General features: G+C 45.1%; 1 protein-coding gene and 1 pseudogene across 1 annotated transcript in view; one reads left to right on the forward strand and one right to left on the reverse strand.

Annotated features, from left to right (window-relative positions):
- The first annotated feature begins 7,232 nt into the window (after positions 1-7,232).
- On the forward strand, positions 7,233-7,340 carry LOC141567391 (U4 spliceosomal RNA; annotated as a pseudogene).
- A 2,582-nt stretch (positions 7,341-9,922) lies between these two features.
- DCP1A (decapping mRNA 1A) overlaps positions 9,923-13,955 on the reverse strand; it is a 50,362-nt gene continuing 46,329 nt past the window's right edge. Inside the window, exon 10 of the mRNA XM_019724259.2 lies at positions 9,923-13,860. Coding sequence (XP_019579818.2) covers positions 13,780-13,860 — 81 coding nt within the window. The 3' untranslated portion in view covers positions 9,923-13,779. The remainder of the gene's footprint in view (positions 13,861-13,955) is intronic.

Genomic DNA, 13,955 nt, shown 5'->3' on the forward strand with positions numbered 1-13,955 from the left:
GAGGCACCAGTCGCCAGGTGCTGCCTGTGTCCACTTGGTGTCCTTTGCAGAGCCCACATTCAGAGCTCTGGGTCATGTGGGACGATGGACTGGATGTGAGTGAGTCCCCCACATCACCCCCAAGTGTTCCTTGGCTGCTCCTCTGCTGGCCTGGCTCCCACATACCAGCCTGAGACCCTCAAGCACTTGGCTCCTGCTGGCTCAGTCCACAGAAGCCTGCCCACCTGAGGCTGGCCCGCAGTTAGCCAGCACTGCAGACTGGATAGAGTGAGGTAACCCTGGGGTATGCCAGCTCTGTCCTCAGGCTGCTCAAGGGGTGATAAAAGGACACACCGTTGAAACCATTTGGAAGCTCTGTGCCTTGCAACTCTGGCCTTTAGAGCAGTGGCCTCATATTACAAACCCTAATTTCCCCACCTGCCCAATGGGACTAATCCTTGATCCCCTATACCCACCCTGGTCACTGATGGTGGCATGGGATTCACTGGATCTAGGGATCCCATAGTGATGGAAAGAAAATGCCCCTCCATCTAGAGACCCCTGATTCTAGCTTCTTCTCGTCTCGGGGTTCCAGGTGAGTGAGACCCAATTCACCCTGGGCTTCAGCTACATTTCAGGAGCTCTTGGCCTTCGCCAAGGTCAGCTTCAGAACCAGAATCCTGGGCTGGCTGGAGGTATTGTCAACACCCTATTCGTCCAAGGCACTACTCCTGTCCCCAGGTCTTGAGTCTTTATTCAGCCACATGCTCCTTATAAATCACATGTCACTTGGGAAGGAGACCTCGGGTCCTGCTGGCCACAGCTTTCTGCCTGGCTTCAAACTGCCATCTTGCTACTCTGCTCCCCTTCCCCCATCCTTTTTCAGCCTCCCTGAGAGAGAGCCTCTCTCTCCATGGCTGCCAGAGAGAACCCCTATTCCTGCCTAGCTAACCCCCCATTGATCTCCCTCCACCCTAGAATATCAGGCCCCTCCATGGTAGCATGCTCTATCCCTCCTCCCCCAACCTCTTTCCCATTTCTCTCTATTTATGTCTACTCCCTCAACCCCATTCCAGCCACACGGGCCTTCTTGCTTTCCTTGAAAAACACTAAGCTCGCTTTGCCTAGAGGCTTTTGCACAGGCTGTTCCCTGTGCCAGTAAGGCCCTTCTTGAAATCTTCACACCGCCTGGATCTAGTGGAAGAAAAAGAGGTGCTGCAATAAATCCTAGATTCCTAACTGGGAAGGTCATGGAGGGTAGTCACGCCCCATGCCTATAATTTCTTTAGTGAAAGGTTTTTGAACAAGCCCTGTCCATTGTTCTTATGCGTCTAGGCTAACACACCTTTGAAATGCCAGAAGTAATACCCCTCGAAGGGATAACCACCCTCAAGAGAGCGCATAATCTTAACTATCCTGTAATCCAATCCCTGCTTTGCTTTTTCCCAATTTAATGTAATCTTCCTTAAATTCTCCCACCTAGGGCACAGGGCAGAGCCAAGGTCCAGTTCCTCCTGCTGCTCAGCCCTGGGCACCCAGCCGGACCCTCAGATGTGAAGGTCCCCACAATGCTCATGCCCTTAGACTGGGAAGTCTGTGCCTGGGAAATGGTCCTGAGGGAAGTTCCACCAGCAAAATGTCTATGACAGCAGAGGACAGGGCCTGGTGGGGGCCTGAGCAGTAATTTTACCTGATCAGCGTGATGACCAAACCTCCTGAGAAATGATCTTACTCTTGGGGATGAAATTAGATGGGCCTGTGGGGAAATGTAATTCCTTAATGGTCCCAAAGACCAGACATGACAGTCTCCTAGCTGACTAGGTCACAAGAGCTGCCTGAGCAGTTAGTAAATACACAGATCCCTGGGTACCACACTTAACCTTCTGAATCAGAATTTTTGGGGTGAAGCCTAGGACTCTGCATTTCTCAGGCAATTCTGTTGTGGGTGCTGAGAACTCTCCAGGGAAAAATACTGGGGAGAGAGACCCTTAGGACTTGAGTTCAATAACTTGCTGTGTGTCCCACAGGGCTGAGTGCGCTGCGGCAGGTAAAGCACTGAAAGCCCCGTGTGGGGTGGGAAGATGTGATACACTGTTAATGGAGTAAAAGCAAGGGATGAAACAGCAGGTAGTGTGATCCTGTTTCTGTCAAAAATAAATAAAAGCAGGTGTGTGCACGTGTGTTTGCCAGAGTATGTGCGTGTTTATCAGTTTGCATGGGCAAAGCAGCAAGGCTGCAGGGACACACTCCAAGCTGTGGGGGACTTTAGATGGTGGGACTGAGGGGGACTTTTAATTTCTATTTTACACGTTTCTCTTTTGTTGGAATTTAATGCCAGTGAACAGTGTTGACTTTTATAATTCAAAAAAAAAGCAAAACAAAATTCTATCTTGAAAAAAATACTGCTGAGATTGGGGGATGGGGTGCATTTTTATGCATGCATTTTCTTCTCTTGATTTCTGGTGGTTATGTTAAGCTACCCCTGTGTTTCATAAGCCAGGCTACTGACCTGGATGTGTTTGGGTTGGGAGTAAACCCTTAGGTGGTGGGTGCTCGTGGGTGGGGTCTCCTCCTGCTCTTGCTTTGCTGTCCGCAAGAAACTCAGGGCAGAGCTATCCTGCTGTGCTCCTTCACGTCCCTGGAGCGGCCCCATGAGGCATGAATGGCCCTGAGCAGCTGTGTTCCTAACTGACAGTGCTGGGCATTGCTTTGGCAGGGCCAGCCTACGTGTGTGCCCTTGGGGCAGGCTTGGGCTGGGTGCTGGGGGCCCCAAGCCAGTACAGGGCTTGCACTGGAGCCAACATGCCAGTCTGGGTTCTCAGGGCACTTTCCTTCACTCAGATCCAGGGCTTACAGCCTGCAGGGTCTGGGATGACTCCTGTGCGAGGGTGTCTCCAGCCTTGTGCCCACTTTTGACCACTCTATATGGACTTGTAGGTTGGTTAATTGAGTTTTCTTTTTTTTTTTAAGGAGGGCACAGCTCATAGTGGCCCATGCGGGGACCGAACAGCAACCTTGGTGTTATTAGCACCATGCTCTAAACAACTGAGCTAACTGGCCACCTCTGATTAATTGAGTTTTAATAAGTCCATCTCTCCTCTCAATGCCCAAAATTTCCTTCAGGAGGCATTTTTCAGGAAATGCTTCTTTTGACAATGTTACAGCAGCCTCCCATTGGCTGAGCTATTACTGGGCTAGAAGGAATCTTTTCTTCCTCCTCCTGTAATAGTAGAGTAGGATCACTTCCTGTCAGAGATGCAAGGTATGTCTCTTCCTGTTGGGCTCAGCACTGTGCCTGAAAGTTCTCTCTTCTAGCCTCCTGACTACATCTTAAATGAAGTTTCTGTTTATTAACTTTCACAGTACTTTATTCCTTTGTATGAATGATAATTTTCCATTGTATAGATATCCCATATTTTGCTTATCCATTTATGGGTTGATGGACATTTGGGTTTTTTCCATTTTTTTTTTTTTACTGTAATGAATAATGCTGCTCTGAATGTTGATATAAAAACTGTGTATGGATATTTGTTTCTGGTTCTATTGGGTATATACCTAGGAGTGGAATTGTTGGACCATATGGCAATTCCATGTTTAACTATTTGAGGAACCATCAAACTGTTTTTCAAAGTGGCTACACTATTTTACAATTTTAACAGTAATGGATGATGGTTCCAATTTCTCCACATCCTTTTCAATACTTGTTATCATCTGTCTTTTAAATTTTAACCATCATAGTAGTTGCAAAGTGGTGTCTCATGGTGGTTTTGTCATTTACTAGTTAAAAAAAAAATTATGTAAGTAACACATGTTCCTTGTAGAAAATTTGGAAATTTAGCAAAAATATTGTGATGGTTCATTTTGTGTCAATTCTGCTGTGTTAGAGTCCCCAGTTATTCAATGAAACACTAACCTAGGTTAGTTGCTGTGAAGATATCTTGCAGATGTGGTTGAAGTTGTAAGCAGATTTTTTTTTTTAATTTTTATTGGGGAATATTGGGGAACAGTGTGTTTTTCCAGGACCCATCAGCTCCAAGTCAAGTCGTTGTTTTCAATCTAGTTGTGGAGGGCACAGCTCACTGGCCCATGTGAGAATCGAACAGGCGACCTTGGTGTTATGAGCATTGAGCTCTAACCAACTGAGTGCACTGGCCACCCTGTAATCAAATTTTAAGTGAAAGAGATTATCCTGGATATCCTGGGTGGACCTGATTCAATTGGTTGAAAGACGGAAGAAAAGCAATTCCACCTGTGCTGAGAGCCCAGCCTGCCCTTCCCAGCTCCCGCAATGGAGCAAGCGAATTCCTTGCAACAAATCTCTTAATGTAGATCTTTGATAGATTCTACCTCTCTGGTTGGATCCTGGCTGATACACACACAAAGGAGAAAACGTCAATCCCCTATAGCCCTGCCATTCAGAGATCACCATGGACGACTTTCTGGTGGTCTCCTTCCAGTCTTTTTTTCTCCCTTTCTATCTCCCTTTCTATTCAACATAAATATATTAAATAGAGTCATGAGCTCTCTGCACGTCTCGCTTTTGATTACATCGCTGTGTATCTTAAACCCTTTCCCACAGAGTGTATATGCTTTTCTCCCTCAGGATTATTACTGGTGCAGAGGAAGGTCAACCGCTGTCTCCCTTTGGCTGGACATTTGCACTGCCTTTGAGTTTATACTGTAACAAATAATACTTGTGCTTCCACTCCAGCCAGCACTGTGCTTCCAGGAGAGAGGGCTTTTTTCGGGTTGATGCTGTGTGTCCTTGGCCAATCCCACGACCTGACTGGGTGGTTGATGCTTTGAGTCATCCCAGGCCTGGGGCTGGAGAGCCCTGGTGCTCCTGAAAGGTAAGCACCCGTATGGAGCCCAGCCAAGTTCTGCCAGGCCTGATTTCCTTGTGCATAAAGGAAAGGTGCCTAGTCATTGTAGCTTGCAATTTGAGTAGTGGAGCCTGGGCACCTCCCTGGGCGGTGACCAGGGAGCCGCCTCAACAGCCCGTAAGCTCCTTTCCAGGGGCTCTGTGCCAGGTTGGGCTAGGGCAGTGCTGTTGACAGGGCACTTTTAGGGCAGTTGGGCCCCACCTTGCAAGGGCTGGAGGATGGGGTGGGGAGAGATCTTCACCCTTGTTTTGTTTCTTGTAGCTCCTTTGTTTCCCTGAGCAAGCCAGGCAGGTAGAGGTGGCTATTTTGTTCCTGTGAATGCACGTGTTTGTTTTATTGTGGGAGATGAATGGAGTGAATTTTCTCCTGGGTGGTTTTTTTTTTTTAATTTTTATTGGGGAATATTGGGGAGCCGTGTGTTTTTCCAGGACCCATCAGCTCCAAATCAAGTCGTTGTTTTTTTTTTTTTTCTTTCAATCTAGTATGGAGGGCACAGCTCACTGGCCCATGTGGGAATCAAACCGGCAACCTGGGTGTTGTGAGCACTGCTCTCTAACAAACTGAGCCAACTGGCCACCCCTTCAGGGTGGTTGTTGAATAGCTGAAGTGAATGGTTACTGAGAGTAGGGGTAAAGCACTCTGGAGAAAGGCATGTGGAGGGGTTGTTTCACTGTCCGAGCTACAGCTCCTCTTGGGAAACACAAAGCCATTAATGGTGCCTCCCTCACACAGCTGGGTGGGAGGGTTAGTGAGGAGACACAGAAAGCCCCAAACCCAGGTTAGTTGCCTTCCAAGCACAATGGCTTTTACTATCTCTCTCCCCTCCCCTGTCCCCGGGATTAGCAAGGGCATCCAGCTGGCCTCCCGTTCTGGTGACTCAGACGAGGCCTCGGGAAAGCACTGCTCTGTGCTACTGTGTAAGACAGACAAGTACTGCTGCTGGTGTCATCCAGTCAGGACAGGAAAATGGTTTTCCATTATCGTCCCTTTGATTCACTCATCCGTTCATTTGTTCCTTCCATTTACTGAGGCCTATGTGCCAATGCTATGTGAGATGCTGGGGAAGGAAGACGATCCTGTCTCTGTTCTTGGTTCTGAGGAGGTGACAGGTCAGTCACAGGCTGGCAGGGGCTATGTGCACATGTTTCACTGTCCTGTGATCTGTGCGAAAGCATTACCTGCTGTGGCTGCAGATCAGGGAAGGCTCCAAGGAGGAGGTGACCACAGACCTCAGTATTGAAATAATGGTATTTCCTGCAACAAAACTGTACTGGTGCCAAGTTGGCATGGGTAAGGGGGATTGAGACAATAAACCCATTTCAAATAAAAAAAAATTGAATTGGAAAGCAGTCACGGCTATGGAGGGGAAAAGCAGGCTGGGTCTACACCCACCTCCTGTCCTGGACCTCAGTTTCCTTGCTTGGCAGGATGCCTCTGAGCCTCCCTCCCCTCCTCTGGCCTAGGCCTGAGAAAGCCCTCTGAGAGCCACATCTGTGAGGGGTAATGGGGAATAATCACAATAGGCAAAGCCGTCCCTTATCTGATCAATTGCCCATCAAGGGGAGCAATGCTGCTGTCATTTCAAAATGCTCCTCAAAATTTTCCAGGGACCCAGAGTCTTTCTCCACATTCCACAAGCCCAGAGGGAGGTGGCATGGACAACTCTTGCCTCTGCCTCGCTCTAGCTGGGTGAAATTGGACTGATTGCTTTAGGCAAATCACTCAATCGCCAGTTTCCTCATCTGAACAATGAGGTAACAGCTTGTGGAGTAGGTGAAATTCACTCTATTTCTCAAATAGTGACATGCACCTACCTCTGCTCTGTGCCACACTGTGGGTACAAAGCAGCTCAAGCTGTCCTGGTTCTCCACATGGGTGTGGAAGTGTGTGTGTGCATGTGTGCTCACGTGTGTACATGTGGTGTCAAGCATGGTTTCTGGGACAGAATAGCTGTCACCCTCCGCCCCAAGGGTCAGATGAAGACTAACAAGTAGCATCTGCGTGTGTCTCCTCCCACCTGCCAGCACACAGGCCCCTCATTGAAGGACTCCAAAGTCCTCTGGGAGCATTAATTAATAACCTTGCTTCTTGGGCTGAGTGCAAACAGCTCTTCAGTCTCCTTTTGGGAAGGAGCCCAGGTGAGTCAGGGCATTGAATGCTGAGAGCCAGGGCTGCGGGTGATGGAGGCGTGGGGGAAGCTGCCTCCCTGGACAGGCCCTTTATGGGACAGCAGCCATTGTTTGGATAGGGTGGGGACAAGTGTCAGAGTGAAGAGCAGGGCTTCTGTATGGGGTCATTTTGAGAATTTGTGTAGTCATGCCAAGTGTTTATATACTTAATATAGAGCATGTTATTATAAAATTCTATCACACCTTTGCACAATGGCAGTATCGTAGCCAATGAGGTTTACCCGAGGCGCGATTATTGCTAATAAAATTCTATCACGATTAGAGTATTATTTTAAAATTGTGTGTATAGGCAGAGGTCACATGCTCTCTGAATTCCAGGTCAGGACAGTAAAAGTGGAATTACAAAATATTTAAAAAGGGGGCAAGGTGTCCACTGGGGTGGAGTCCCCTGGTGCAGACCGTAATTGGTAAATGGGGGCCACTATTGCCTCACATACCACTGTTGGAATCCCCTTTCCCATTGGGGGTCTGGTAGGTGCAGGGTCAAACCGAAATCAGGGACCCTCTCAGTGCTAGCAGGGCAGCGAAAGGATGTTAGCCAGCTCTATTTAGGGGAAAGACCCCTCCCTGCCTGGGAGAGGCAATCTCTGGGGGACGGGACACATCAGAGATGGAAACAACAAAATGGAGCTTGGGTAGCAAATGTAGGGGTTGAGGTGTTGTGCTTGCTTCAGAAGGCACGGCATTGTTGAGATTCCATAGAAAATGGGGGTGGTTTGCTTAGGGTGCCTTCTAGAGCTTTGCCAGGGCTCAGGCAGCACCAGACCCATCTTTCTGCAGTGAGGGGGACCTGGTAAGACTATGTTGGACTGTGCCCGCTTTCCTGGCTCCACATTCTGGGGCCCTTTTCAGACTGATGGACTGACATCAGTCCAACCACAGCCAGTGTCTCTGCCACTTCCCAGGATGACAGGAAGTTGGGGTCATGTGTGGCCCTTTCCCTCCACCACTCAGGGGTGTGGAGAAGGTTTAACGAGAATGCATAGAAAGCATGCAGCACATGACAAATGTCAGTTATGATTACTTGTGGAATTCCACTGCAAATTTATTCAAAGTCATCTGAAAGAAATGTTTGTCGAACATGATGTGACTCAAAATGACTTTGAATTCCCTCCTTTCAAGCCATTCTACTTCTGTTGGTTACATGAAACCTCTAACTAGTCATCGTTACTTCTAGCTAAGTTACCTGGCGAACCTGAAGGGATATGGGCTCACTTGGGGCTTGGTGCTTGATGCTTCGGCCCGTGTTTCGACAGCACAGGTTCACCGTGGGTTGTCTGTGTGTGTGGCAGTTGCCTTCTCCATTTAGCAAACGCTGAGAGGTTTAGAACCTAGAACTGATCGCACCCTTTCAGAAACCAGTCAGGCCTCTTCACATTGCACGTAACAGATAACTCATTATGCACTGAAAGGTGGAAATGTAGACTGAGCTTCAGGGTTTGACTGTTTCTGCGCTTCCAGGACCTGGCTTCATCTGAAGGTGGCTTCCCTCACAGTGACCACCAGCGGTCCAATTTCTAGCTTATCTCGTAGGAGACTGGCTGGTTCTTGATACCGTGTTTCCCCGAAAATAAGACCTAGCGGACCATCAGCTCTAATGCGTCTTTTGGAGCAAAAATTAATATAAGAACCGGTCTTATTTTACTGCCATATAAGACCGGGTCTCAAATATTAATTTTTGCTCCAAAAGATGCATTAGAGCTGATGGTCTGGCTAGGTCTTGTTTTCGGGGAAACACGGTAGTTCTCTGAGACAAACACTACTTCCCAGAAACCTCAATAATCTCATTCACATTCTCCTGACTTAAAGATCAGGCTTTTAGCAACATCTAATCTATGAACCAGGATCCCTAAACAGTGAGTGAAAACATCAATAGAAACAACTCAGAAACCTAAAACCCCATCCTCTACAGCTTATTCAGTACCCACTAACCTTAGTTTTTCACCAAATTCCAGGTAACCTAGTTACCTCGTTTCCTAGATCAGGACAGATGAAAAGCAGCAGGTGAGCAGACCACTCTAGCTTTTAATAAATAGTGGTAACAAGTGACCTAAGAAACTATAAAAAGCAATCTAGAATAATTTATCATGGAGGCAATGGATTCAAAAAAGGAATTCTAGACCAGCTCTCTGGTCTGCTTGACTTCAGGTGCTTGGCCCACCACGGGCTTAATAAGCAACCTTTGGCACAGACCTCAGTCACTCTCAGCTGCAACTTCCTTCGCCCTAAAACGGGTTATTGTGAAGATCAAGAAAAGCAATCCTGGAGTGTTGAATGAGCACGCGGCATTAATGATGGCCGGTGTGTGTATACATAGAAATGGTCCTAAAATAAGAGTTAGCATAGCCTCTACGAAAGCAGGTGGGTGTAGCAAACATTTCAGGGAGAATTTTGTTTGGAAACATACTAAAACGTTAATTATGAGGAAGACACATGATTCACCCTTTTTTCAAGCTTTCTCTAGTTCCCATAATGATCACATTTTACTGTCCTTTCTTTCCTTCCTTATCATTCTAGATGCCTGGCACATGACAGCTCAATACACGTGAATTTAGTGAATTTTGGAAATGACCCAGAGTATAAGGTCCCCTATAACTAGTGTTTTGGCCATCACTAAAACTGTGCCCTCCACCTGGGGAAACCGTAAAGGAGGAAATGCAGTTCTTTTGATGTCCACTCCTGTTAGGCTTCGGACCTAAAACTCTGTGTGGCCTGCGACTCAGCTGGAACAGGTTGAAAACAGGTAGACAAGCGTTTTCTCTGCTGGTTTTGTTCTCTCAACCCACCCCATCTCACCAGGATGAGGCTCTGGCAACGTGGAGCCACTCCTTTAAAATCTACAAATTACATAAAAACACAATTAAAACTTAGTAGGTGCTAAAACTTGGTTTTGAACTTTTATTAAAAAAATATATTTGCAAACATATAAAATTTAGGATGAAAAATGCTCATTTGAAAACATGTAATAACTTAATATTTGCAAACATACGCAGATGGTATAAAATTCATACCATTAAAAATGTTAACAATGCAGTATTGCGCTCATGGAACAAAAATCTTGCTGTAATTCCAGAGCTTCTCATCCCCACATTTCAGGGAGCTGAGAATCTGGTACACTGAAAGTCACGAGAGCCACATGGCCAAAGCAGTAATACAGAATAAAAAACCTTTCAGAATACATTTTAAAAACACGTTTAAGAAATCACACAGATAAAAGGGAAACACAGTTTTGCATTTTCCCCACTCAAAGTGAAACATATTGCATCTTAGCGTTTCAAATGAAGATATCAAATCAAATACGAAACTGAGTGAAAACATTGCACACACCTCTCCTGCCGAATTTGCGGAAAAAAAAAACAGGCTCCGTGAGGCCCCAGTCCACTCAGGGAAATGGTCTCAAGCACAGCTTTTAAAAAGCCCAGTATAAATTGCTTTACTTGGTACAGATCTTAAAATTTTAGACACCTGAGCACTACTGGTTCCAGAAGGTACTTTGAATACAACAGAAAAAAACCAGATAAGAAACACGTGCTCAGCAGCAAATGTGCAGCAAGAATGCAGGACACACGTCCCTGTGACTCTCTGTCTTCGCTCACGTGGACTGGGCCCACTCGTGCCTGTGCCACCTCTCACTCCTCTGTGTTTCCACATTTTGCCCAGTTACAATATGATGGCTGATTTTGTTTTTCTTTAAAGCAGTTAGGCACCTTCAATTTCATGTTGCATTATTAGTAATACAATGGCAGTTATGGCCTCTACTACCAAAACGAGAATATTTCAAACTACATTCTTTGGGGAGGAGAGTAATAAAGCTGCATGGCTTAAAAATATTTACCTAGTAGAGTATCTGATGGGGTTTAAAATTTTTACAAGGAAAAAACGCAGAAAAGGAACAAAGACTTGACATGCAAAATTGGGTCAGACATATCCTAAACTAAGCCTGTGCATCCTCTGGTAGAGAAGGATCCAGGTCAACTTGGGCTCTTAAACCACCACTAGGACAGTGGTCCCAAAGCCTTCGAAGGTAAGCTGTGGACACTCGCATGCAGATAGCATGAAACGCTTCTTCTGAAAACTTAGGATTCAAAGTCACGCTTTACAAATCTCGGGAGAGATGCACAGTGAGGAGGAGCCTTTGCCTTAAAGGAACAGGCCGTTCGGGAGGTGCAGGAGTCCTTTCAGACATCACATTAACCACAACAGAAGGGCAGTGCCACCCTCGGGTTGGGGGTGGGCGCACAGATAGACAGGGTGGCCTAAACGCAGGTCACCTGGAGTTCTGCAAAACCTAGGAAGAAGCATCTCTGTTTTGGTGTCCATTTCGATTCAACTAAGGTTTAAAATGAAGGATCCATAAAGACACTGCAGCAATGCAAACATGCAACATAAGCTAGCATGAGGTTCTGGTTAGTGAGCCTGAACGAGGAGTAAGGCAACTGAACTGTGACTTCGGGGCCAGGGTCATCCAACTGCAACTACCCAGGCTCGGCCTTGGCTTGATTTTATTCTAGAGACTCATTCTGGCCTGAGCTTCCTGGTAATCATAACGGTGAACCTCTGGCTTCTGAATTTTCAATAAATGCTTTGAATATATAAATTTGGGAGTTGAAACAGGCTTACCCTTTTCAAGTCTCCATAAATTGGGCACTTAAAAGTTTATTTTTCACATTAAGGAAACTTTATCACAGATTCTCTTTACCATCTATCATATTCATTCCTTTGGATTAAAGGGTGAAAATTAGCAGATTTGATTATAGACCCTCTTTAGGATATTCTCTCTGAACTCCCTCATAATATCATACATACTCAAATCATCATTTCAATTCAAGTGTCTATTATAACAAGAATCCCTTGATTCTTCTGTTTACCAAAGCCCACTGAGACTCGATTTGGGGTGTGATAAAACCTGCGGGTGCAACTGTTTTCTGAGAACAGTCATGGCTCCCTGGGCACCATCTCCTGGGGTCAGTAACACTCCTATCTTACTCTAACTTTCTCTTTTCTGGTGATGCATGATTGATTCATTTTGGGTTGCTGAATTTACATACTACCTTTGAAAACAAACTATTCCTGATTGAGTATGAGAATTTATAAGCTTCCCCGACTTCTGCACAATTCACAAGTAACTAGGTAGGTAGCAATAGAAGACACTAAATTGAGAAGCAGAAAAGTTGCCCAGGAAGCATGTATAGAGTAATAAAAAAGCCAATCAAACAAAGCATTCTTTATGCTAAAAAAATCTAAGATTAAACTAAAACAAGTATGTAATTCACAAGTGATTTTCTAAAATCTCAGTTAGAAAAAAATCTATGGACTTATGATTGAGTTACCATTAAAGCTTAAATGATTGTTCCCGAGGAACCATCACATCTGTCAGCATTATTCACAGCTAATCCTTATATGCTAGCTGGTTGAGCCATTTGGGTTTTCACCCAATCATTAAATAGTGCTCAGAAAAGTAAGCAGTGCATCTTAATTGGTTAAATACTACAAAATGACCTGTATCGTAGAAATGAAGACACTTTCATTCAAAGAATTATCTTAAAATTACTATTGCTGAAATAAATCAAAATCTACATTAAAATATTACTAATCACCATTACATGCCATAAAAGAATAAATATAAATCATGGCAGATTAATAGCAGCATAACAAAGCATCTTTACATATTATCACACTTTGGGCTGCAAAAGTACTCGCAGCCTAGGAATACATTGGTAAAGTTCTGAATTTCACTTTGTTTTTTACTCCATATTCTACAATAAAGTAAGGGCAGTGTGAATAACAGCTCCCTTTTCTGCATAGTTTTAAAACTATTCTCAGTAGACTGAGGAATGGAACCAGAATGGCTTTGTCGGATTGGTCCACTGGTCCTTTTGTCAGAGTTAAGGAAAACAACCAACGACTTCTAACTGTGTTTACACAGAAAAGGGAAATAAGGCGAAACATAACATTTTTAAAACCACTGGACAATTTAACTTAAAGCGAAATTTCTGATAGAATTTGAGCGTTACTAGCCCCAGCCTTTGTGTCAAAGGTATAACATGCCTCCTCGCACACCACCACAGGGCCTGACAGGGTCCTAATTCAAATGGTATCACCATCTTGGGAGCCTGTTGCTGGCAGCACTGGGGACACTTAAAAACAAAATACAAGTAAGAAATTTTCAGAACTTTAAAGGCCCTAATGAGGTGTTCATATAAAATATAATTCACTTGAACAAATCAGTCCTAATTTGCCAACTTAAACTCTGATCTATAAAACTCAAAGCTACTGCACACAGAGCTCTGCTCGCTTCAGAACAGGACTATCGCCTAATGCTCAGTTTCTAGGGGGGAGGGGAGGCAGAAAGGATAAGAGCTGGGCTGGACTCTGACTGCTGCAAGGCTGGTGACACGTCCTCCCTTTAAGACCTTGAAAGTGAAAGCAGCTAAAAAATCAGATTCCTTATTTCACATACTTGCTTACAGCTGATACAAACACCCACACAACATAACATAACGCTTTTTTTCCCCCCCCAAAACAAAGGTCTGCTGGTGATGCTTCACAGTGAAACCTCAATTATCACTGAGAACGTCACTTGGAAAACATTCTTAAGGAATGAGTCTCTTTCTCATAGGCTCAATTTCAGGATTCTCCAAACTCAATGTTCTGTTTAGAACTTTCCATGATGAGGACTATTTGTTTGTGAGGCTGACATTCTGTGCTCAGAATGGTTTCTGCTCCAGTCATAGGTTGTGGTTGTCTTTGTTCTTGGTCAGAACCTGCAAGTAGACTTCATGAAGTGTACTGAGGAAGCCGGAGTCATTCTGGAAGAGATGGTAACATCAGTCACTGCATCAGAACTTACGTCCTTGGTAACAGCTTAGGAAAAAGGCCATATAAATGCTTTGTAAAACTACCC

This window comes from Rhinolophus sinicus, linkage group LG10 (genome assembly GCF_036562045.2).
Source record: "Rhinolophus sinicus isolate RSC01 linkage group LG10, ASM3656204v1, whole genome shotgun sequence".
NCBI classification, from domain to species: Eukaryota; Metazoa; Chordata; class Mammalia; order Chiroptera; family Rhinolophidae; genus Rhinolophus; species Rhinolophus sinicus.